General features: G+C 53.3%; 3 protein-coding genes across 4 annotated transcripts; 2 read left to right on the plus strand and 1 right to left on the minus strand.

Moving 5' to 3' along the window:
- Positions 1-710: 710 nt before the first annotated feature.
- On the minus strand, positions 711-3,666 carry MYOC (myocilin). The gene is made up of 3 exons (XM_069862367.1): positions 3,273-3,666; positions 2,718-2,837; positions 711-2,608 (listed from the first exon to the last, which is right to left on the minus strand). The coding sequence occupies exons 1-3, from the start codon at positions 3,649-3,651 to the stop codon at positions 1,824-1,826; spliced, it is 1,284 nt and encodes a 427-aa protein (XP_069718468.1). The 5' UTR covers positions 3,652-3,666; the 3' UTR covers positions 711-1,823.
- A 307-nt stretch (positions 3,667-3,973) lies between these two features.
- On the plus strand, positions 3,974-15,437 carry VAMP4 (vesicle associated membrane protein 4). Its single transcript, XM_069862414.1, has 8 exons — positions 3,974-4,071; positions 4,207-4,318; positions 6,410-6,456; positions 6,808-6,858; positions 12,887-12,987; positions 13,550-13,629; positions 13,809-13,860; positions 14,889-15,437. The coding sequence occupies exons 2-8, from the start codon at positions 4,253-4,255 to the stop codon at positions 14,915-14,917; spliced, it is 426 nt and encodes a 141-aa protein (XP_069718515.1). The 5' UTR covers positions 3,974-4,071; positions 4,207-4,252; the 3' UTR covers positions 14,918-15,437.
- A 3,724-nt stretch (positions 15,438-19,161) lies between these two features.
- ITPA (inosine triphosphatase) lies at positions 19,162-24,464 on the plus strand. Of its 2 annotated transcripts, none has more exons than XM_069862368.1 (8): positions 19,162-19,248; positions 19,330-19,387; positions 20,875-20,939; positions 21,668-21,741; positions 22,573-22,604; positions 23,302-23,417; positions 23,917-23,993; positions 24,261-24,464. In XM_069862368.1, the coding sequence occupies exons 1-8, from the start codon at positions 19,186-19,188 to the stop codon at positions 24,379-24,381; spliced, it is 606 nt and encodes a 201-aa protein (XP_069718469.1). In that variant the 5' UTR covers positions 19,162-19,185; the 3' UTR covers positions 24,382-24,464. The 2 variants fall into 2 exon arrangements, with proteins under 2 accessions (XP_069718469.1, XP_069718470.1); XM_069862369.1 differs by having other exon boundaries at positions 19,179-19,248; positions 20,875-20,985.
- Positions 24,465-24,533: the final 69 nt, after the last annotated feature.

The following is a 24,533-nucleotide window of genomic DNA, read 5'->3' on the forward strand; positions in this document are numbered from 1 at the left end:
GTGCTGCTCTACTCTAGCTCAGCTTTCTGGAAATCCTGCAGACGTTGCCTTGTCTTCATTTATTTTTAGTAGTTAATTGAGTGATGGACATCCTGGCTTGAGAAGACCCCAGGGAGGATGAGGCTGGGACTGTCTGCCTGCCTTCTGTGTCCCTCTTCACTGAGAAGCCTTTGGTGCAGCTGCTGCCCAGGGGCCACAGAACAAGCCCTAAACAAGTCCTCCCTTCATGCTATGGCTCTGAAGAACCATGGAGCCACGGAGGGCTCCAGCGTTGCCTCCTCCTCGTTTGGGACAGAAAAGCCATTTTCCCATCCTTGCTGGCAGGTTTTCAATGCACGGGGCTTCGTGCCCTCCCCTCAAGCGAGCATCTGCACCCCCAGCACTGCGGCAGCAAAGAGGAAGCTGTATCCATCTGCCCCCATCCTTCCCACCATCAGCCACCCTAACCTCTGCTGCCTGGGGCTCATTTATCTTTCTGTCTGGCAAACCTGCAGGGTTTCAGCTTTTATTCAATGCTGTGGGAATGTCACAGCTCCTCTTCCCACTACATAAAGGTGCTCCTGAGGTCGGCCCTGCCAGCAGCTGCCTCCCAAATCTGGGATTTTCCCAGCCAAAGCTTTACAGCCCCCCCAGCACCTTCAGTGCTGGGAAGGGGACACCAGCACTTCACCCTCCCTCTGTGCTCCAGCCTAGGCTTGGAAAAGAGAGGTGCAAGGCAGCAGTGGCAATGGGCATTGTTTATTGGGCTGGGACCCTGCATATCCCCTGGGGGGGGTACAGCTGCCCCAAATGCAGAGGCGAAGGTGGCAGGGGGAAGCCTCCTACAGCCTTTCTATGATAAATAGTTAAACTGGGGAGCGCTGCAGGTGGGGCAGGGCCAGAGCTGCTGCACTGCGCCAGCAGCTGGGCATGGCTGTAAAGCCAAAGCACGTGGCTGAGAGGGGTTGGAAATGCCAAGTGGCTGCTCAGCCTTGGGATGCACTGCCAGCATTCCCCACCGCTGCTCTCCTGGCTTCCCTTTTCCCCTCAGTAAAACAAGGCTTGTGCAATGAGCGTCCACATTCCTAGCTGCTTTTGATCCTCTTGGATGCCCACAGGTGTGCCGGTGGTGTGTGAGATGGAGCAGGGCTTGCCAGGCTCTAAGTAGGGATGCTCTGCCCTTCAGGGTTGCTGTTAGTGGGCGATTGCTTCTCTCCACAGCAAGGCTGCCCTGAGCTGGGGAGGCCTCCCCAAAACTGCTGCTGCTGGGTGGCTTGAGGGGCAGCAGTGGTGCTTGTGCCCAGCCTGAGCCTGGAAACGCAAACTCTCAGCCTTGCAGAAGGGATGGCTGCTTGCAACCAAAGAAAGCATTTATTTTGAGGTGGAACCCCCCAGGGCAACCTCTCTCAGTTTCCAGCACCTGCTATGCTCTGCCTTTGCCATATCTGAGCCCTCCCTGCTCTGAGTGTGGTGTGGCCAGGCTGGGGCATGCTCCAGCTGCTCCTAAAGGAAGGGAGCACCTTAGGGCTGGGTATTGCTCTGGCCCATCCAAAACCCACTGAGGCCAGGGAGAGGCATTTCACCAGCTCGACCAGGCTCTAGAAAAGCATTTAATTTCCCTCTGCTGCACTTGAGCACAAGGGGGTGTTGCTGGAGGAGCCAGCAGGGACAATAGGGACCCCATCGCAATGGGGCTGGTCAGCATGTGGCCCTCACGGTTGCCTGAGGCTGTGTGAGCTGGTGCTCCCAGCCAGGCTGGAGGGAGCTGGGAGTGAAGTGGGATGCAGAGGCAGACAGGGGGTGGGGGGTGTAAGGGGCTGAGCAAGTGCATCCCTGGCCCCACCTCACATGTGGGAGAGGCGGATGGGGTAGGTGACCATGTTGAAGCTGTCCCAGGCGAAGAGCTGCCGCTCAGCAGGGTTGTAATCCACCATGCTGAGGTAGCGGAAGCGGTTCTTGAAGGGAATGCTGAGGGCCCGGCTGGTGCTGGTGGTTGTGTCGTAAGCGAAGTTGATCGTGGCATTGGGTGCCGAGTAGCTGCTGACAGTGTAGAGGGTGCCACAGATGACAAAGGAGTTGGCCACCCCCTGCTTGCGTATGTTGGTCTCCCAGGTGCGACGGATCTCCAGCGTCTCAGGGTTCAGCTTGGAGAGGACAATGGCTCCTCTGGCCTTCTCAGTGCTGTAGATCACCCAGAGCCCTGTCTCATCCACCGCCAGGTCGATGTCTGTGTAGCCCCCCCAGGAGTAGGGATACTGCCCGTGGTAGCCAGCGCCAGGGATCTCTCTCTCGGCCGTCACAGCCTCTCCCCGCAGGTCGTATCGGGCCACAATGCGGGAGTGACGGGGCTGGAAGAAGAGCCCACCACGGTACACGACGGCCCCAGTGCTCTCCAGGGGCTGTGGCAGGATGTGCACTTTGGCAGGGTAGCCCTGGGCCAGCTGCTCGGCTGCCTCATACTGGAAGAGCTGGCGCACCTCTGTGCCCACCACATCCACGCGCCAGGTGGTCTCACGCGTGAAGGGGGGCACGGGCTCAGGGTCCTTCATCCACACACCGTATTTGCCAGCAATGGAGTCTGCCCGGCCAAAGACAACAGGTTCCCCCACCCACACCAGCTCGCCACAGCCTGCACAGGGACAAGAGGAGAGAGAAAGGGGTTATCGCTCGGCAGCACTGGCCGAGGCCCCCAGGAGTTGGAACTGGGAGCATGGCGCTGGCCGTGCTGGTGGCAGTACCCGAGTCCTCGCTTCCCGGGTGGCTGAGCGCAGTCTCCTCCAGCAGCTGCGATGCAGGAACCTCTGTCCTCTCTGACTGCAGCTCCTGGTAGGTGAGGGGCTGCGGGTCCCAGCGAGGGGCTGCGGCAGGACCAGCAGCAGTGTGAGCAGGGGCTGAGGCCCCTTTGCCACCCCGTGCCCCCTGTGCCGGACCAGTGACCCCAAACCGTGAGGCTCTGGGTGGGAGCCCAGTGCCCTATCCCATCTAGGACCGCTCTGCACCCACTGACACCGCTGATCCCCGGCGCTGGGCTTTGATGCTCCGTGGGGGAAACCCCTGGTGTCCTTGGATCGGCTCGGTGCGCCAGGAGCTGCTCAGCACCACTGCAGCCCCCTGTGCTGTGGGGTGGAGGATGGGAGGGAACAGGGATGGGGATAGGGATGGGAGTGGGGATAAGGATAGGAGTGGGGATGATGGGGGTGGAGGTCGGATGGGATGCTCCGGCCGCCAGCCCCGGGTGAGGGCCGGAGCAACCGCCGGGCCGGGCAGAGGGGCGGCCCCGGCCCCGCTCTCACCTTTGCCGGGGGCGCCGGGCGGACAGCGGGCAGCGCGGAGCCGGGCGGCCTCCCGGGCGCTGCTCTCCAGGCGCCGGCCCAGCTCCCGGTTCTCGCGCTCCAGCCGCCCCTTCTCCTCCTCCAGGCGACTCCGGGCGCGCAGCAGTTCGGCGCAGGCAGGCTCGGCGCCGCCGCGGCTCTCCAGGCGGCTCAGGCGGGCGGCGAGCGCGGCCAGCTCGGCGCGCAGCTCGGGCCCCGGGCAGCTCCCGTCCTCGGGGCTCGCCACCGTGAACGAGTACGTGCAGCTCCCGGCGCCCGCATCGCCGCGGCGGAGCGAGGCAGGCTCGGCCCGGCAGCCCAGCGCCAGCGCGGCGCACAGCAGCGCCCACGCCGCCCGCATCGCCCCGCGCCCTCCGCTCCGCCGCCGCTCGCGTTTATAGGGGCGGCGAGGAGGGGTCGGGGCGGCCGGCGCGGAACCTTCCGGATGCCTGCGGCGGCTCCCGCCCGGCTGCGGCCGCGCTCCCCCCGCTGGCCGCGGTCCTGCCGCCCCTGGAACAGCAGCGTGAGCGCCGCCCGCCCGGAGCCGCGCCAGACACGGGGCCGCGCGCCCGCGTTAGCCGCGCCCCTCACGGACACCGCCTACACCGGGGCCGCCCGCCCGTGCTATCCACGCCCCTCGCCGCCACGCCCCCTCGAGGCACCACGGCCCCGCCCCCTCACCGCCCCGATCGATGTCTCAGCGGTCGGAGCGCCGAGGCGGTCGATGGGGCAGCTGAGCGCGCGCAGCCCCGGCCGCTTCCCGCCCCCAGCGCGGAGCCCGGTGAGCGGCGGGGACCCTGCCGGGCCGACCCTCCCCACCCCTCCCCCCGCCGCGGGGCTCCCCGGTTCTCTCAGGCCCGGGCGAGACCCTGCTCGTTCAGCCGGGTGACCGGGCCGTTCCCATTCCTCGCCGCAGGCCTCTCCTTCCGGGCGCGGAGCCGCCCCTCCCGCGGGCAGAGACGATGCCGCCGAAATTCAAGCGGCACCTGAACGACGACGAGGTGACGGGCTCGGTGAAGAGCGAGCGGGTGAGTGCTGGGGGGCCGGGCACCATGTCCCCACCGCCGGCCTCCCCCTGTTCGCCCCTCCTCCCGTGGACCCCATCGCCCCTTCCTCCGTGTCTCACCGTCCCTGTGCCCTCATCCCTACCCTCTCACCATGTCCCCCTCACCGTGTCCCCCTTCTCCCCTTTCTCTCTGTGTCCCCCTCCCCGTGTCGTGTCCCTATTCCTCCCTGTGTCCCCTTATGTTGTCCTCCTTGGGGTCCCGCGGCTGTTCCCCACCCTAGGGAGCCCGCGGTGAGGTGCCTGTGGCAGGCAGGGGGCTGTTAGCAGGTCCCCGAGGCCCCTGGTGTCACCTCAGTACAGTGCAAGGTGCGGCCCTATCGCCAAAGAGATCATGCCACCAGCCTAGAAGCTGTGTCATTGATAGCAGCAAGGTTTAGTTTATGAGGGCCCACCGGTGCAGCAAACCTTATCTGTGTGTTTTAAAACAAGACTCCTTAGGTAATAGGCCTGTTTTGAGAACCTCTTTCAGTTTCCTTAGGTAGTGTCTCTGGCCATGGGATCCCACTGTGCTCCAGTCTCCTGCCTCTCCACAGGGCCTGGCTTGAGCACATCATAGTTTTCACCACATAGCCGGCTGAAGGGCACATGTGAAGGTACCCTGAGCTTTACAGCTGATTTTTCCTGTCACCAAAGTCCCGTAACATTTCAGGCCTTGAAATACAGATTAAAGTGATGCAGTTGCCCATGTTAGACAAAGTGGATTTAACCTGATGCGTTTGTCCTGGGGCCATACTGTGCCAGGCCGTAGTCAAAAATACTGCTCCAGCACGTGATAGCTGTGGGTCGTGAGGATCCCGTGTTGCCAAGAGTGGTTCCTTCATCCCTTGGGGGACGCAGTGGCTGAAACGATTGCGTGGTCCCGTGCATTGCTCAAATCAACTTGAGCAAATGCGACCAGGATGGAAGCATAAGCAAGCTTCAAAATAGGAGCACTGCGCTTGCAGGTAGGAGCCCAAATTCACATACATGGGAAGCAGCAGCTGCTGGTACCATAAGAGTCACCAGTGTGTTCTCCACTCCACGAATTTACTGTGCAAATTTCCCCTTTTGATTTACTTTAATAAATGCCGAAGTAGATGTTACTGGGTGCCCTCAGCTTGACTAGGAAATTCCTGCTGCTCTGGTGGAAGAATTGAATTCTAATAACGTCTTTGTCTGAGACTTTCAGGCTTAAGGGGGATTGTGAGGTTGCTTTTAAAAATCATTTCGATTGTCTGATGTGGTGTAGTGGACCAGCAAAGCTGAGTCCTAGAGGAGCCCTTTGGCACAAATTGAAAGAGCTATCAGACCGCTCTGCTTTTCCAGCCCAGCCGTAGCCTTTGCTGGAGTCAGGGCTTTGCAGTGGCTGATCCCTTGAGATGTGGCGTGTGGGAACACAAGCCTATTTATTCCTTTTCAGTTGTCCATCTTACACCTGCAGCCATCAGATTGTTGGAGAAAGCTTGTCCAAGGAGTAGATCTGCCTTCCCATATAGATGGGATACCCTAGGGTGGTTGTAGGAGACGCTGACATCTTTTGAGCAGCTGCTGTTGAGGAGTGCAGCCCTGGGGATTGTCCTTTAGGCAAGCAGAGAGGGCCTCCCTTACACAGCTGGCCTGTGCAGGGGCTCTCCCTGCTGCTTTCCAAGGTGGGGCCTTAAGTGCTGGTGCACTGGTTGCTTCTGCATCACAGGGAGTTGTACTGATCCTTAGAACTGGGATCTGAATGTGTGCACCAATTGGCCACCGGGGAGAATGTGGTTTGGCTCAGTGGCAGAGGTGTGAGTTGTTCCAAGGCAGAGCTGCAGAGCCCTGTGTTGCTCTGTGCTTTACAGAGATAGCAAATGCCGGTGAGGTGATAATAGCGGCACAGAGGCAAAGCTTGGCCCTCAGTCACAAGCAGAGAGAAAGAGCACAACTCCAGACACCTAAAAGGTACTGTTGATGCTCTCCGAAGAAGAGCTGATGTGTAACCTGTGGTTGGAGACTGCTAATTGCGTCCTAATGGCTGGAAATGTGTGCATGGAGTGGTGGTTGTTTATTGACAAAGTGGTTCGGTTTTTTCTGTTTGCAGAGGAACCTGTTGGAGGAAGATTCAGATGAAGAGGAAGACTTTTTCTTGTGAGTTTCTAAGTGGCTGCTGTAGGGAATGCAATATCGTTAACTGCCTACGTGTCCGAGACTAGAGGTGTCGAGTACCAAAAGATGGAGGCTTGGGAGTCAAACCCTTTTATTCCTTTGAGATTATCTCCTGGAGCCTTGGCATTGAGTGCAAATTAAGACTTAATACATGTGGCCTTTGTAAGAGTGGGGTGTCCCACATGTCCTGGGATGTGGGAGGGACTGATAGGAGGTATGAGAACAATCCTCAGTCCACAAGGCATTGATTCTCTTGCATATCTTTTGAGTCTGGTTTAAAAATGTGGTTTTGTTTTGTCTTCCAATCCTGATTGCTCTCTCTTCTGCCTGCAGGAGAGGACCTTCTGGACCAAGATTTGGACCCAGGAATGACAAGATCAGGCAGTAAGTTGTTGTTCCTCAGTGTCACACAAATAGTATTTTATTCTGGCATTGCAAGCTCCTGCTGCTGTCCTACCAAAATATTTGTGTAGTTCTAAATGTGAACGTGGTTTGTGCTCACTTTCTTCTGATTGATATCTCCTGCCTTATGTGTCCACAGCTAAGAGAAATATCAAAATTGATTCCAGCTATGTAGAAATTGGGCATCCACAGAGGCGAAGGGGTAAGATTATATCGCAGTAGCACAGTGCAGTTTCTAAAGCCCTTGCTGTATTCAGGTGATGACCTGTTCTATGCTTTTATGAAACTCTTTTTCTAGAGCATTAACCCTGGATTTTTACCTTTGCTAGCACCTTTTTTTATTGTTTCATTGCTTTTTTCTTCGTCCTGTAACTTGCTCCTCAGTGTTTCAAGAAAGCAAGTGGTCAGGAGCACACCAGAACCATGTGTTTTGGGCAGCGGCTGGTCCTCTGGCCACTTCTCCAGATAAAAACCTGATACAGGTGACCTAGAGATGAGCAGTGACTCAGCAGCGTCAAAGCAGCTGGTAAACAGGAAACTATACAGCTGGAGGAGGCTGTAACAGTGGGAAGGAGGAAGGAGTGAACACTTTGGATCCTTCTCCCATCGAGTCATTTCCTGTATGATGCTTGTTCTGGTCTCCAGTTTGTTCTGCCATTTCCTATGAGGCATGCGATGGTGGCACTTAGTGGAAAGGGGGGGATATTCCCAGATCTATGGTTTGCGGTTTCCTTTGCTGATCTCCACCAAGCCAGAACAGAGATCTGTGTGGGGACTGGTGACCGATCTTATTCAGGCTTGGTTGTCTTGCTTGCCTCCTGAATCTTGCTCTTCCTTAGGGATTCTTTGCATGCCAGGAGGAAGTGAGTGCAGCTCTGAGCTGATTCATTGCCAGCATCAGTGTCAGGCAGCGCTTGCCTGTGTTCCCGCTTGCCATGTTACCTTGAGGGGCACAGTGCACCTGAGTTACACAAGAGGCAGCAGGTGGGTCCCTGTGCCCTGAGTCTGGGGTCTCTGCTCCCTCCAGGGTGCGGTGGTGCTGTTGGCAGAGGCACCCGATGTTTGTGGTAAGCCAGAGTGGATAAAGCCTCCCTTCTAGGGCAGAGCAGTGCTGATCTGGAGTGAATGGGTGAGAATTGGCTTTAGGAGTGGCGTCCTGCCCCTAGAAAAAGGTGGAGAGGGGATCACACCCATCTACCCCTTTGTCCTTCTATTCTGGAAAGGAATTACAGAGTCTTCTGTCTTCCTTGTGCGATGGGGGAAAACGAGAGCTCTTCTAATCCTACTGCCAGGCAGAAGGGAGTGAGGGCTACGGTAGAGGATAGCACGGCAGCTGTGAAAGGGAAGAGGAACAAAAGAAGAATTCACCCAGGAAGAGTTCATAAGTGTGATGTGACTGATGCCCAACACACATGAGGCTTGCCTGCTGCCAGAGATTGCCTGTCTAGCAGACCAGGAATGGGATATGTCCCTTGGGATAACGAATGGCTACATCTGTCTAGGATCTAGAGGATCTGGTATGAAATACTATCAGTTTTCTGCTCTCTTCAACATTGATTGCTTTGTTTAATAAGTACTTGTAGCATGCAGTCATCACTTCTTGTTGGGGAGCTTATTATTAGCCCTTGTCCTGCATGGATTGATGCCTGGTCTTGTAATAATGCAGTTTGCTCAGGTTTCATCAGAGGAGGAAAAGGAGTGTTGGGTTGCTGCTGAAACACTGTAAGGAAAAGACATTTGAAGGAGGAATTTGGGCATTTGGAGAGTTGAGGCATAGCCGGGCACAGCTAGAGAGACTGGGTGGAGGATTGGTCAGAGGAAAACGTGATGGGATCATGGGAGCAAAGGTGCAGAACATGTTGAATGTGAGGAACAAGAGTGGAAAATTTTCCTAGCTGTCCTTGGCACTGAAGGGGCTTAGGTCAGGGTGGAGAGTTTGGCAAGAGAGACCTTCAAGGCTGGCTCAGCTGCAGAAAGAGATGGGGAGCCTGCAAACCTCAGAGGGCAAAGAGGCGAACAAGAGCCAGTAATAGTGCCAGAAGGAGATGTGACAATCCTGTCTGTACAGTCTGTTGTGCTGACAGGTCTGGATGTTCAGGCTCTGTTGTCCCAACAGCTGCTCATTTAGGATGGAAGTTTTCTGATGACTAAGTGGCCACATGAAGTCTCCTGGCCTCCAAGAGCTCCCTGTCCCTGGGCTGGGCTGGACTGGAGCTGAAAGGTGGCTTTTAACAGGTTTTATCATTTTCCACAAAGTTACAAAGAACAGGTAAAGGAGAGCTGATCTCTCTTTTCTGCCTTTGCTTCCAGGTCTTGTGAGAAGTCCTGAATGTGTGTAGTAAGAGCTCCTAGTAACCTTTTGGGGGAAGGTGGGATACTCATCTTACACCTGGGTTTCTTTTATTTTAAATAGGAGCCTCTCATCACAGGTCATCTCTTGAAAAACGTTAATAAAATCCTCCCCCTTTTCTGCACTTCTTGACTTTCTTCATCGCTGACATTTCTACTTTCAGGGGATTGTGCTGCTGGATTTGGGTTCCGGCATGTGCTGACAATGAGGTTCAACACGCTGCTGGGGATCTCCAGGAGCCAGGTCTTGGTCCTTGTGATTCCCCCATTGCAGTGCTGGGGGATGGGCAGCATCCCTAACCCCAGTTACATCCCAAGGAGGGGGAGGGTTTGAGGAATGGTTTGAAGTTCACAGTAGCTTTCCATGGTCTGGCTGCTCGCCACGGGAAGCTTGATGTGCTGTGAACCCCAGCCATAGTCTAGGCTTTGATTTGAATGTGATACTGTGACCATGCTGTCAGATATTGTTGATTCTAAGCCTTTTGAGGCCTGAAAGTCTTCAGGGCAGCAGAGACTACTGTCTTCCTCACAGTTGTAATGAAGCAGCAACTTAAAGACTAGGATTGTGGCACTGTTCAGTGCCAATACCTTGTTATTAAGTACAGCAGAGGTGTCTGCTGGGCAGCCCCTCTGCAAAGCGTCATGCCTCATGGAACACCGTGCTGCAATGGCCTCCTGCCTTTGTGCTGTCTCTCTGGCTTGGCTCTCCATCCTGTTCCATTTTCCTTGGGTTACAGCCACAGAGGGGATTTTGGGAGTGATTTGCACCAAAACACACTGCACTATTAATATCACTGGGGTGGAAAACAGAAGTGTGTCATGCTGGCTGTAAACAGCTGGCTTGGAGACAAGATGCAGCCTTGAGCACCCCATGTTGCGTGCACGGCCTGTTTACGGTCTCTGAAGAATGTAGCACTGTTGTTAGTCCAGCACCATGACCAGCCCCAGAGTTTTTCAGTAGCTAACCCAGTGCGGCCAAAATGGAAAGGCTTATTCCTCCTTCTCTGGACCAGGCAAAGCACAAGACAGAGGAGCTTAAGCCAAGATAAGCACCGTTAGGTCTGTTGTTGTGGCTTTGATGATGTGCACTTGCTCTCCTTGTTAAATGCGTCATATTTGCAGTAATTGGTAAGAAGAAGGGTCGCGGGAGACATAGTTTATGCTTTCGTCCTGCTCCCCTTCCTGGCAGGTATTTATTCTACCATATTTCTCTTGAAAATCTGGCAGGAGTGAAGCATATGAAACATATGTGTCAAAAGCCAATTGCTCCCTAATGGAAGATATGCTTCCTATCAGAGGACTCATTCTCTCTTGCCAAACAAAACAAGAAAATATTTTCTTCATAATGTGATTTCAGTTTCCAACCTCGAGCATGCCAAACTAGTGGGAATTGTTCAATTTCCTCTGATAATGCAGGGCCAATCCATAGGCTGGGCAGCTTTTAGTCCCCTCCTAGAGAGGCGTCTGTTGCAGCAGCGGTAGGTGGGAGAGAGCAGAAAGCAAGGACTGCCTTAAGACTCTGTGTGGAGACCAAACTTTCATTCCATGGCTCAGTCTCTTCCTTCCTGTTTTTCCAGGGTTTTCTCTTAGAGCAGATAGCAAAAGGTATTGGGGTGCTTACATGCATCTGTGATCCATGGGAGTTACACTCCAGTATTTGCCAGATTTGGAGCCTTGATTTCTCTGTGCCTTTGTTCTCTATCTGTGAAATGTTTTGATCCCTCGGGGACAGCTAACAGCACGCTGGGCTGGTAGCAAAGGCACGCAGCATCTTGCCAGCAGCTCAAGTGAAAAGTGGGATGCTGAGATGCAGCTTGGGCAGTGGGACCTGTGACCATAGGTGTCTCCCAAATGCTGGTTTGCAGCAGAGCAGCTGGAAGTTACACACCTGCCCACTCTGCCTGGAACACGTTGGGGTGCTCTTGGACTGCAACAGCACCTCTCCAGGCTCTGACCTGCACTGGTAGGGATACGGGTGGCATTGCATTGGCGCTGCACTCTCCTAGATGCTTGGTAACCTTGTGTGCTCCAACTTGTTGTACCAAGATAACTCAGTTACAAATCTGTTGTGAGAAGAAATCTATTTTTTTCTTTCAGTGACGTTCCTTGCTTGGTTTTGGAACAGTACCTGCAAGCAAGGTGTGTGCATTTCCATTGCGACCACTATTGTTTATGGCAGCTGCTCCTCATGTGTGTGTCTCAGCACAAGAGAGCTGTGTTCTCAGCTAGAAGCATGTAGCTGGTAGGAATACAGGAGAAACTGGTCAGTGTGAATCTGTGTCTCTAGTTAATTAATTAGCGGCTTGGTGGCTAGGATGGGGCCCTGCTCCTGGTTCTGCAGTGTCCCATTGACTGTCCTTAGGCAAGTTGCTGAACAATAGCTTCTTCAAGGGGTGCAGTTGAATCTGGTGCTGATGTAAAAACCATGATTTTAGCAAATAAATTCAGCTTCTGTGTCTGTGAGATGGGGAGGAGAATGTTGTCAGTGGATCCAAAGAGGAAGATGTTGTGACTGGATAACGTGGGGAGCAGGAGAGTGCTGGTGCTAAGCAGGCACAAATGCTGAGGTGGTAGCAATCCTTCTTCCCCTTGGGCACACTGGAGTGGTGCAGTGTTAATAGGAGGCCTGTGTTTCTGGTAATGTGGAGAGCTGCTGAAGTGGCCTCTTCCTGCTGCATTTTGTTATGCTTCAAGTCCTGAAACATTTTTAATCAATGCGACCTAGGTTGTCAAACCTAGGACTTAGGCAAAGACGGAGCTATTTCTGTTTTGTTGCCCTGTGTGTAGTGTTGCCTCCAAGACATTGCTGTTGCAATTTACTTTCTGGGAATGGTATGTCTCAAACAATGTCTTGTCTCCCTAGGGCCCCAAGAAATTTCTTATTTCTATCTCCAGGAAAATAAAAGTGTATTAGCTCCAAAATACAGACCGGAACATAGCAGTATTTTTCCACCAGGAGAATTTTTCTCTCTTACCAATGTGGTTTTTTTATGGAGTGAATAAATGCATTTATAATAACCCTGTGGGTGTGATTCAGGCTACTTTTTTTCTGGAGTGACTACCCACAGAGTTGCGTAACCTATGAGAAGATGAATTATAAAACTTTGTTTAGTTCATATCATCCATTTCCTTACTGTCCTCTCGATGCCCTTGGCAGAGTGGGTTTCATTTAGCAGCTTGGTTCCCAGAGGAGGGACTGCACCTTGCTGCTCCTATTTCACCCCAAGTTATTTAGCAAAGGTGTGGTGTCAGGTTCTATGAAATCTGGAAAGATAAGGTACAGTTTTTATATTTCTTCCCTTTCATGTGAACTCTTCTGCAGCAGAGATGCCCACCAACAGCAATCGATACCTTCACTTATTGCGTGTGTATGTTAAAAGTGTTACAGTGGGTGTCCCGCTTCTGCTGACTTTCCAGTGTTCCCTTTGAGCCCCTTGTGTTCCCCTGCCCTTCCTGGGATTGCCGGAGACCACCCCAGGTGATGCTGTGCCTCTGGCTTTCTTGGCATCCTGTCAACCTCCCTCTACTGTTGTCCCATTTTGATTTTTATTGGTGAGCTCCTGGACCCTGTCAGCCTGAGCTACTCTGAGCAAGGGCTGGTGATGCAATGTAGCTTGTGGTGTCTGCTTCTGCTCCTCACGCTGCCTTTGCTCTGCTCTAGTGTCCAGAACCAGGTGGATGAAGTCATCGACGTTATGCAGGAGAACATCACAAAGGTGATTGAAAGAGGCGAGCGGCTGGATGACCTACAGGATAAATCAGGTGCAAGTCTAAATAAGCTCTGCTGGCCTTTGTCCAATATCTCTTCCCTGTTGCTGGGCCAGGTTACCCATTTTTAGTTCAGAAAGTGCCTAATGATGGACCTGGGCTTGTATTTGGAGCAGTTTTTCCCAGCCTTGGGCTGCAGATAACGCTTTCTGCTGACATTTTCTTCTTTCCACCTTCACCTCCTGCTGCTCTGCACAGAAGCATTAGTTTGGAGGTTTTTGGTTGCTGTGATGTAGGTGGTCCATCAGGCTAAGGTCGATCAGTCTGTCTTTGAGCAGCCCTGAGCACTTCAGCTCTCTGCTGGCTTGCTGAGTGTATTTGTGTTCTCAGAGGGCAGCCAGTACAAAGGGGGCTCAGTGGGACTCAGCAGGTCTGTGTGTGCTCTAGCGAAGGGCGTCACATTGGCGTCTGCTGAGGCTTTGGTGAATCACGCTTGTGGTTGGGTCTTTTGCCCTAATGCTGAGTTTATTGCTTACAAGTTGGTGAAGTGAGTGGAACGAGTGGATGCCCTGGCTGTGTGTGCACTGCTGAATTGCCTCTTTCTTTCCTTCAATAGAAAGTTTATCAGACAATGCAACAGCTTTTAGCAACAGAGCCAAACAGCTTCGAAGACAGATGTGGTGGCGAGGCTGCAAGGTGAGCAAGAATGGGAAGAGGTGGGGAGGTTGTGGATGCGGAGTTACATGTCCTCTATCGGAGGGGATAGAGAAGCTCTGCTTCCTGCTGAACAGATGCTGGATGGCAAAGGCCTCCTTTCAGGTAGACGCAGCTACGCGTGGCAGCCTGTGTAACATGTCTCTGTGCATCTCATGCAGATGAAGGCAATCATAGCACTGGTGGCAGTCATTATCCTGCTCGTGGTCATCGGTGAGTAGCTACAGGCCACTTCAGCCATGTCTGGCATTGAAATACTTGTATTCCACACTGAGTTACATCTGAGCTGCTCCTGTCCAGCTCCACTCTGCCTTAAGCAGTCATAAATGGTGCCTGCAGTCCAATCCATGCTGCTCCTCTGCAAGATCTAAATGTGCATACAGAGCAGCTGGCTCAAACCACATCCTACTATTGCCAAAGAAAGGCAACGTTGCCCTCCCAATGTTGTACTGATCCAGGGTTGGCATTGACTGATTCCAAGGCTGATGGGAGTAGATGGAAAGAGTTTCAGCCTGGAGTAATCTTAACCCAAAGGCTTCTCCAAATATATCAACCGTCTTGCAATGTGTCTGGTCCCTGTAAGTGCTCCTCCCTGCAGCTGCTGGGGTGCTTAATTTTCAGCAAATAGCTGTTGTGACTTTGCTGTTGGCCCCTTCCCTTGCTCTCTGCCCTTCCTGGTGTCTCCGAAGCTCCCAGAGCAGACATGTCACTGCTTTTCCTACCAAACAGGTAAAAATGACCAGAGCATGTTTCTCTTGGACACAAGTAGTAACTTAGCCCTCTGCAAGCAGAATGATGTGCTCCCAGGTTCCAAGCAGCCCAGCACAGCAGCTCAGCTCCTCCATGCCTCTGGATCCGGAGGGTTTTCCTCCCACCAACCGTAACCAGGGGCAGCCGTTACTTCAGCAAAAGCCTCACGGCCTGTTGCCCTGCTGACACAGAGCCTGTAGCGGGAGAGGCAGAGCTGGCAGCAGGGTGGGAGCATTGGAGAGAGGGAGAGACTAATGGAAAATCCCATCTGGTTTAATTTTGGGAAGCTAGAAGGAGATGAAGGTGGCAGGAAATGTTGTCTAGCATGTGTGCGGGCAGCAGATTGCAATAGCTTAAGCTTGGAAACACTTTCCCTTGCAGCTGCCTGGTGTTTGTCACTACAGAAATGGGAGGAGGGGGATCTCTCTGGCAGGGATGGGTGTTGGACACAAAGGTGTGTGGCTGAGAGCTTGTTTCTCTTTGTTTTCCAGTACCCATAGTCCTGAAGTACCATACCTGATGGGGCAGCTGGAGGCTTCGGTGGAGCTGGCTCTGGTATAACTTAACTGCTGTGTAATTTAAGTGAGATATCTGTATATAGCTTTGAAGTTGTTTTTCTCCAAGGAGTGAGGAGGCAGCAGCAAGTAGCCAGTTCTAACAGAGCATTTTAAGAACTGCCAAATGACCCCTGTTTTTTTTTTTTTTTGGTTGAGTACCTGTTCCTGCTGTCAGACTCTCTTTATAACAGTGGATTCAGTTCAGTTCTGTTTTGCATGGAATTCTGGACCTCTTGTTTGGAGCTGGCTACTTGCTGCAACAGTTTATCTGTATATATGGTTGAGTTGCAATATTAATACCACTTCAGCAGTTCCCTGCTGCCCACTGTGGAAGGCAGAGGGGCCTCTGTCCTTTCATCAGAGCGAAGAAGGTGAAAAGTGTCTGAAGAGGGAAATACCACTATGTTACAGGGAACTGACCCTTCTGTGGAGAACTGCAAGGGTGGTTCTCTTGTTCAAAAAAAAAAAAAAAGAAAAGAAAAGGGGGGTGGCACAGAGAGGGGATGAAATACAATCTGGAAGACTTTCTGGTCCTGCCATAGGAATGCACAAGCTAAGTGTTCTCAGTATTGCTGCTTAGAGCTGTGACTAAAGACATTCCAATAAACCTATTTTTGACTGTACCTCTGGAGTTCCTGCATGTCTTCATAGTGTTGTGGAGGATATTCAGGGTGCTCTGCTGCCGGGAGCCCCTAGAAAAGGGCTGTTTCAGTGTTTTCTTCACCAGAAGCAAGAGTTATTTGTAAAGCCCACCTCGCCCACTGATGTAAGAGACAGCAGGAGGGGAGCAACTCTCCTGAAGTCTGCCCAGGGTAAACAAGTCCATTTCATATTCAGAGCCCTCCACATAGATGTGATGGTTGTGATCCCGAATGCCAGCCTGTTTTCACTTCCCTGTGATCTGGTGGGGTGAGGAATGTTTCCACACAGATGCACTGGAGGGCCTGGGGAGGTGTAGTGCCCCTGTGCTGGACTAAACTTGTGCGCACGCAGCCCAGAAGGCCAACCATATCCTGGGCTGCATCAAAAGAAGGGTGGGAGCAGGGCGAGGGAAGAGATTCTGCCCCTCTGTTCCTCTCTTGTGAGACCTCATCTGGAGTATTGTGTCCAGTTCTGGAATCCTCAATGTAAGAAGGATATGGAAGTGTTGGAACAGGTGCAGAGGAGGCTACAAAGATGATCAGGGGGAGCACCTTCCATACGAGGACAGGCTGAGAGAGTTGGGGGTTTTCAGCCTGGAGAAGAGAAGGTTCCGAGGAGATCTTATAGCAACCTTCCAGTACCTGAAAAAAGCCTACAAGAAAGCTGGAGAGGGACTATGTATAAAGGCTTGTGGTGATAGGAGGAGGGAGAATGGGTATAAACTGGAGAGAGGCAGATTTAGACTAGACATTAGGAAGAATTTCTTCACCATGAGAGTGGTGAGACACTGGCCCAGGTTGCCCAGGCAAGTTGTGGCTGCCCCATCCCTGAAGGTATTCAAGGCCAGGTTGGATGGGGCTTGGGCAGCCTGATCCAGGGGGATGTCCCTGCCCAGGGCAGGGGGGTTGAAACTGGGTCATCTTTAAGGTCCCTTCCAACCAAAACTATTCTATGATTCTAAACAAGAGCTGAGCTCCTCTATCTGTGGGTGGGATGACTGTGTTTTGACTGTATGGTTGGGTTTGATGATCTCAAAGGTCTTTTCCAACCTAGTGATTCTATGATCTGTGGTCTCTGGTGTCAGTGGTATTTCTGTCTGCCCTTTATTTTTGGGACCCTTGTTCATCCAGCCTGGAGCCTGTAACTTTAGCTGAGCTGAGATCAGGCTTTCCTAGTTCTCTTTCGGCTGTCTTTATTTTGCTAAGAGAAGCATAGTTCTGCTTAGAGTGTCTGAAGTGATGTTGGAGAGGGGAAATTGTGCCCCAGGGAATTCTTAGTGCTGTGTTCCAGCTTCCTTTTTTGAGCCTGCCACCAGGACCTTGTACACAGTTTCCACCTAAGTGGCAGTGCTGCCCCATGCAGAGAGGGGGATTAAAAGTGAGCACAGCAGGCTGGAGGGTCAGCTGTGATTACAAGCTCTGCTTGCCCACCTGGAATATAAACAGGGCTTTTCCCCTCTGAGCCTGGGTCTCTCCAGGTGGGAGCCAGAAAGCCAAGCTGTTTTTTTCCTCTTGAAGGGTAGACTGCTTTTAAGATCAGGCACCCAGCAAAAGGGACAGAAATAATCCTGCCTATGCTTTTGGCTACTCTCCACCTGCAGAAGAACAGAAGGGTGGATGGAGAGGGACTGTGTCTGTTTTTGGGGAGGGCTGGAGGTCTCGCTGAGCTATCTGGCACCTTTTCCAGCCAGTTGGAAAGTGAGTTGATGTTGCTGTGAGCCTGTGTAACAGCCGTGTTGTGCCTGCTCTGGCCTTTCTGCAAGGGCTGGCTGTACTCTTGGTGCTGGAGAGCCCTGCCACTACCTCTAGCCTTCTCTCCCAGCCTCGTCTTTCTTTTGCTGCTGCCACCTACAGAAAGAACCTGGTGCCACAGCAAAGCGTCAGGACTTCAGATCCTTGCTGGCACCAGGTCTGACCAAGAGAAGTTTTGCAGTTGTTTGCTAGAGGCAAAGACTGGCTTTAAAGCTGAGCTAAGGGCCTTGGAAAATAGATGCTGATAGAACAAAGGCTTCCCTACTGTACTAAAGAACTGCTTATAGCTGCCAAATTTTCAGCAACTTGTCCTCAGGGAGTTTCCAGATGGCATGGAAATTGCCTCAGTGGCAGCACTGGTGTACCACCCCAAGAAGTGCTGCTGTTATCACCATGCTGGCAGTGCGCTGCTTCGGACAGGCACAAATGCTTTTCCAGCTAACCCAGATCCATGGAAAATGAGGTGGCAACGTTAGTGCCCCTGACCCATTTGTGTATCGTGTCTGCCTCGGACTCATCCTTCGGTACCCAAGGGACTGGACCAGGCCCAGCCCAGGCAGCCTGTTCTTGCCCTGGAAAAGCTGGCTTTCCTTGGCCGCACTGCCAGAGTGCTTTTCCAGCTTCTCCCAGGAGGCTTGGGTGCAAAAGTTTATACTTGAGATGCAGGACAGGGAAAGCTGCCATGGCCGAGCTTCTCTGGGCTGCCAGGATTAGGTGTTGATCAGTTTTAGATTCAAGGCACTGCATACAGAGGTCGTTGTGAGCACAGACATCAAGAGACCAGCTCTGGCTGCAACAGGCACCACCAGCAGCAAATCAACTGTCCTGGTCAAAGTCTATCACTGTGATGTTACTATGGAGCGAGTTTTATAGAGTTTTTCAAGGCTAAAAATGTCTAATCTCAAGTATGCTACAGTGCAGTCCTCCTTATGGCCTGTTGAGATCCCATGGTATCTGTATCATAGAGAGGACTGCTGGCTGCAGCGAGTGGAAATTGTTGTTTCCAGTAGGGCTTTGGGGTTGGTTTTCACTTACATCTTATGATGGGAATTTTACAGCAAAAACAATTGCTTCGCCCAAGAGTAAGGTCTGTTTTATCCATTCCCACTTCGCGCAGATGGAGCTCTTCCTTAGCTACTGTTTTCCGCGTGATCGCTCTTCTACAGGGAACGGCATGTTTGGCTGGAGCTGCGTCCCTGGGGCAGGGCTGGCTCTGCCTCCGGAGTGGCTAACGCGGTGACACAGCGAGGTGCCCATGCCGAGGGCGGCAGCGACCGGGGCACCAGGGCTCCCCGCGCCTGGCCAGACCGCAGGGGAAGGATTCCTCCTGGCAAAAACCCCCTTGCAAAACGGGAGCTTCTCAGAGGGCGCTCCAGGCCCCCTCGGCTGGGGAGCGAGGGTGGGAGCAGGGCCCTGCAGCCGCCCTCGGCTGGACCCGGAGCGCTCCCGCGTCGGAAACCTGGCTCTGGGGAGTAAACAGTGGCGCTCCTCCCGCCGGCCGCTAGTGACCCCGCTCTGGTGAAACACATAGGCCCCTCCGCTGAGCCGGGGCGCAGGCCCCGAGCCGTTGCCGTAAGTGCCCCCGGGCTCGGCTTCGGCGGGAGCCTCCCCCATTGGCTGGGAGGGGCGCGAGAGCGGCTTCTGATTGGCGGAGCTCACCGGGCCGGGCGCCATCCATGTTCCTGATTAGCTGAGCTCAGCGGGCGGGGCTTACGGGTGGGTCTCCACGTGTGATTGGTGAAGCTTGGTGGGCGGGGCGCTACCGCGGCTTGTGATTGGCGGAGCTGGCGGGGGGCGGTGACTCCGCAGGCGATTGGCGGAGCCCCGCGCGGGCGAGGATGGCGGCGCCGGCCCGGCGGAGCGTGGTGTTCGTGACCGGGAACGCCAAGAAGCTGGAGGAGGTGGGGGACGGGGCTGGGCCCGGCGGGACCGGGGCTGGCCCTGGGGGCGGGTTTCAGCCGCTTTTCCCTCCCTGCCCGCAGGTCACTCAGATCCTCGGGGACGCGTCTCCCTACGCGCTGGTGGCGAAGAAAATCGACCGTAAGTTGGCGGGGGTGGCACCGAAAATGCCGGCAAATAAACGCTCTCAGGCTCCTCTTGGAGTTTTAGAGAGCAGGCGTCCTTCATCAGGGTGAACTACTGGGTGGAAGCGTGGATCTGCTGGAGGGTAGGGAGGCTCCAAAGGGATCTGAACAGGCTGGACCGCTGGCCTGAGACCAATGGCATGAGGTTTAACAAGGCCAAATGCCGGGTCCTGCACTTGGGCCACAACAACCCTGTGCAGTGCTACAGACTAGGAGAAGTCTGGCTGGAAAGCTGCTTGGAGGAGAAGGACCTGGGGGTGTTGATTGACAGGGACTGACCATGAGCCAGCAGTGTGCCCAGGTGGCCAAGAAGGCCAATGGCATCTTGGCTTGTATCAGAAACGGTGTGGCCAGCAGATCCAGGGAGGTTCTTCTCCCTCTGTACTCAGCACTGGTGAGACCGCTGCTCGAATCCTGTGTTCAGTTCTGGGCCCCTCACCACAAGAAGGATGTTGAGGCTCTGGAGTGAGTCCAGAGAAGAGCAGCAAAGCTGGTGAAGGGGCTGGAGAACAGGTCTTATGAGGAACAGCTGAGAGAGCTGGGGTTGTTTAGCCTGGAGAAGAGGAGGCTGAGGGGAGACCTCATTGCTGTCTATAACTACCTGAAAGGAGGTTGTAGAGAGGAGGGTGCTGGCCTCTTCTCCCAAGTGACAGGGGTCAGGACAAGAGGGAATGGCCTCAAGCTCCGCCAGGGGAGGTTTAGGCTGGACATTAGGAAAAAATTTTTCACAGAAAGGGTCATTGGGCACTGGAACAGGCTGCCCAGGGAGGTGGTTGATTCACCTTCCCTGGAGGTTTTTAAGGGACAGGTGGACAAGGCTCTGAGGGGCATGGTTTAGTGTTTGATAGGAATGATAGGACTCGATGATCCAGTGGGTCTTTTCCAACCTGGTGATTCTGTGATTCTATGATTCTAGGGCTGGGCAGCACAAGGCAGTGATCTCCATTGGTCCCGTGCAGCGAGACAGGAGCTGGGGCAGAATGGGTTCCACACTTACACACACGTGTATAAATTTCCCCCAAACTTTTATGCATATTCTGTCACGCTCCGAGGTCTAATTTTAATGTTATTATGAACTTCACAATAGTCAAATTTCTTGCTCATTTGGAGCTTTGGCTCCAGCTCTGCTTGACCTTGCTTTGAGATGGGGAAACACTGCAAACAGGTGAGGGTAGAAGAAGACACCTCTGTTCAGCACAGATCATGCTGAACACAAGACGTTATCATCTTCAAAAGATGAATGGTGTCTGGAAAAAAACATCCTGTCTGAGGCACATTCTGTCTGACTGTCAAAAACCACAATTACTTAGATGAAACTGAACTCTGCTTTACCTTATATCTAAATATTCTGCTTTTTGTAATAGTAACTACGTCTTGTATTGGGGGGCGCAGTGGTGTGACCTGGCCCAGCCATTCCCTCAGCAGCAGCTTTTGTGTCCACAGTGCCGGAGTACCAGGGGGAGCCAGATGAGATCTCTGTGCAGAAGTGCCGTGAAGCCGCCCGGCAGGTCGCTTGCCTTCTCCTTCCCCTTTGCCGCTGGCTGGAGCGGCGATGTGAGTGCGGTAGGGCTGGCAGACCCCAGCCCTGCAGGGCGGGAGGCAGCCAGAGCTGCTGGGGCTGCTGACCAGACCTGTGGAAACTCAGGGACGCATGTGGGCTGCACTCCTGCCTCCCGCTATTTCTGGATGATGATGAATTCTTGCTAGTGACACAGTGTTTAGGCAGTTCCATTGCTGCCCTTCCAGCCTCTTGTGTCCCTTGGGCAGCAGGAGAACATGACAGCTCTTTCAGTCCAGCCCCAGCGCTGTGAGACACAGGACTTTCAGTCAGCTGAAGCTTGTAGTGGATCACCTTCTGGAGCTGTCTCTGGGATGGGTGTCTTAAAAGAACCAAGCAAGGACTGAGACTCGAGGAGAATGCAGGTGTTGTTCTAGAACATGGGCTTTCCCACTCTTTGTCCCACAATTCCTGCCCCCCAAGAGGGCGGGAGGTGTTCAGCTCTGCTTGTTTTTCTCCATGTTAGATCCTCCCTACCACACTTAAGCTGCTCTGGTGTCCCTGGGGAGAACATGGGTTTTGTTGTGTCTGCCTCTGAGGTGAAGAATGTCACTGGCTGATGGATTTTTGTGGTGTTCCCATTATGGAGATGTGAGAATAGGATAGAGCTAGAAAAGGGGTTGGAAGCAGTGCCTTCCTCTGGGTCTGACATTTCCATCTCTTGGACTTTTGCGGTAGGTTCAAGGACCTGTTATAGTAGAGGATACCTGCCTGTGCTTCAATGCCCTGGGGGGGCTACCAGGACCATACATGTAAGTAGGAGGGCACTTGCTTCACCTTTCCTGTGAACTCTATGGAGTTAGGCTCGCAGGCTCTGCTTCACAGGGGATTCTCCACATGCCAGGAGAATTAGTGCTGGGGAGGTGGAAGTTGACCCGTGCCCTGGGCTTCATCCTGCATCCCAGGGACTGGGCTTGAATTGTTTGTGCCTTGCTGTAAGGCACGGTGCAGGATGAGAAAGACAGACCTGAATCAGTGGCTTTGGCTCCCGATCTGCAGCACCTGCTCTTGCAGCCGGCTGGGAGCCTGGTCCCACAGCGGGCTCGTGTGTCAGTGAGGCATCATGTGTTTCAGCTGAACTCTGGGATAAGAATACTATGGGTTCTCATAGGGATTGCTTTAACCCAATAGGTAACAAGATTATTATGTTACGGTGAATCTCCTCTAATAAAATGCTGCCTTAGCTCCTGGAATTAACTTTTAGTGTGATTAATTCTTCAAAGCTATCTCTGCCAACCTAAGTGAAGACATAAAAGCTTTATGTGATGAAGTTGGCACTAGAACTGGGTGTAAGATGTGAATGAGTTGAGAACTGTATTTTGGCATGTTGTTGCTCCTGAGTGAGAACAGGGCTATTCACACAGACACCCCTACTTCAGTAAATTAAATATCCTGCTGTTTCCCTTGCATCCCATTCAGTTCAAGAGCTATGTCCATCTTGTTGGTGAATAGTTCAGAACAAGGTCATTTGGCAGCACATTTAAGAGGTATTCAGAGGGCTATGAAAATGTAGACGACATCTCAAGGATGCCTATATTTCTGAAAAATAATACCAAAAATTAATCTTTATTCTTCCCCTCCAGAAAATGGTTCCTGGAAAAACTCAAACCAGAAGGTACTGCCATTCGTATTACTGCTCTGTACATAACTTGGTCCTTTCCAAATGAAATTAATCCCTGCCTGTGCTGGGTTCTGCTGAACATGCTTTCCCACCTCACTGCCCATTTCATATCTGGTTCCTTTTGGCCTAACCAGCTCTGTCCCTTTGTGTTCTTCCCTTGAGTCTCTTCTGTGCCCTTCACGGGATGTTGTTTCCCCCATTAGCTTCAGCATCACCCCTAGATGCTCAGACTCCTACCTCCACAGGCTGGTGGCAGGGCTTGTGAAACCCCGCACCTGTCATCAGGGTGACCTAGAGACCTTCTGCTCCCTTTGGCTTCTGTGCCAGCACCTCCCCACTAATGCTCACCTCCCCTGTTGTGCAGTGACTGCCTTTGATCCTGCAGTTAAGAGTGTGGCTCCAAATCCCTCACTGGCATTGTGACCGTTAATCACAGTAATTCAGAGTGGACTCGAGTCCACTCTGATGCTGCACACTCTTTTGCTTCTGCTCCCAGATTAATAGCGAACCTCTGCAGATCATGCTACTTTAGATCTGAGGTGCTGGCTTCTGTCATTTGAGGGACCCAGAGCATCCTTGTGCCTGAGCTATGTCACACCTTCTGTAATTCCTCTCCTGTGTGAATGCAGATGCTCCCTCGATCCGTCTGAGGGAATGGCGTTAACGCTGGGATCCTCTCTGTGTCACTCAGGGCTGTACAAGCTGCTGGCTGGCTTTGAAGACAAGTCTGCCTACGCTCTCTGTACCTTCGCATTCAGCACTGGAAACCTGGAGGAGCCCGTGAAGCTATTCAAAGGCCAGACTCATGTAGGTGGTGTCCCTAGGGAAGGGAAGATGCCTAGAGGAAGGGCTGGCATGTGAATTTCCAAGCAGAGTTGGCTCTCTTGAGGACAACTTCAGTGGCCTCTGGTTCACTAAACACCCTTGGAGCTGGGAAGAGGCTGAGGGAAGGCGTGGGTCTTGGGTGTTGCAGCCCTTTTGTGCAGCTGCACATGGTGAAACACCGTAAACGTTCCCTTGGTCTCTTCAGCCCCCTCGCCTCCCTCGGGCAGGTTTATGTTTGAGTGTAGTCATTCATTCTGTTAACTGGGAGGGTAAAGGGGCTGCCAACATAGAGCGGCACGATGTTTGGGACCGCTAATTCTGTTTATGCCCTGGGAACAAAGACAGCAGCATATACCGGGCCTTTGATGGCCACCGTGTGAGGTATGGCTGTGTGCAGCTCTTCCGCCAGTGTTTGAAATGTGACTGCAAGGGAGGTGCTGCCAAACCACGGCTTACAGTACTTTTTGCTTTCTCATGGCAGGGGCTGATAGTGGAGCCCAGAGGCCCTCGAGACTTTGGCTGGGATCCCTGCTTTCAGCCCGATGGCTACAACCAGACGTAAGTGGTATTTTACGTGCAGCTCTTTCAAGAAAGCCAGAGTCGAGGTAGTGTGTGCTTACAAGGAAGGGTGGCAAGGGCAAAGCACCCGTGGATCTGAACGCGGTGGGTTCTGGGGGTCAGGACAGCGTTGGCTTTGCCAGCGCGTCCCTGCAGATGCCCTGCTGGAGTCCAGCAGGGAAGCGCTGAGCCGAGACGGAACTTGCTGTCTGGGGGAACTCATGCTGTACTGTCTGCTGCTGAGACGTGTGGCTTCTCTCCCTGCAGCTACGCCGAGCTGCCCAAGGCGGTGAAGAACTCCATCTCCCACCGGTACAGAGCGCTCAGCGAGCTCTCCACCTTCCTTCTGCAAAGCAACGTGACAGAGCTCTGCTCCGCGCCCAGCTAGCCTCGGCCTGCCCTGTCCGGGTCGCCTGACACCCAGGAGAGCCCTGCTGCGCCGCGAGCTGACATTAAACCTGCTCCTTTTGAAGGCGACGGTGCCTTTTGCCTCCTGTTTTTGGTGCTGAAGAGGCGCTGCGGGGCTGGGGGGCGTGGCCT

This window comes from Phaenicophaeus curvirostris, chromosome 8, assembly GCF_032191515.1.
Source record: "Phaenicophaeus curvirostris isolate KB17595 chromosome 8, BPBGC_Pcur_1.0, whole genome shotgun sequence".
In the NCBI taxonomy this organism is placed as follows: Eukaryota; Metazoa; Chordata; class Aves; order Cuculiformes; family Cuculidae; genus Phaenicophaeus; species Phaenicophaeus curvirostris.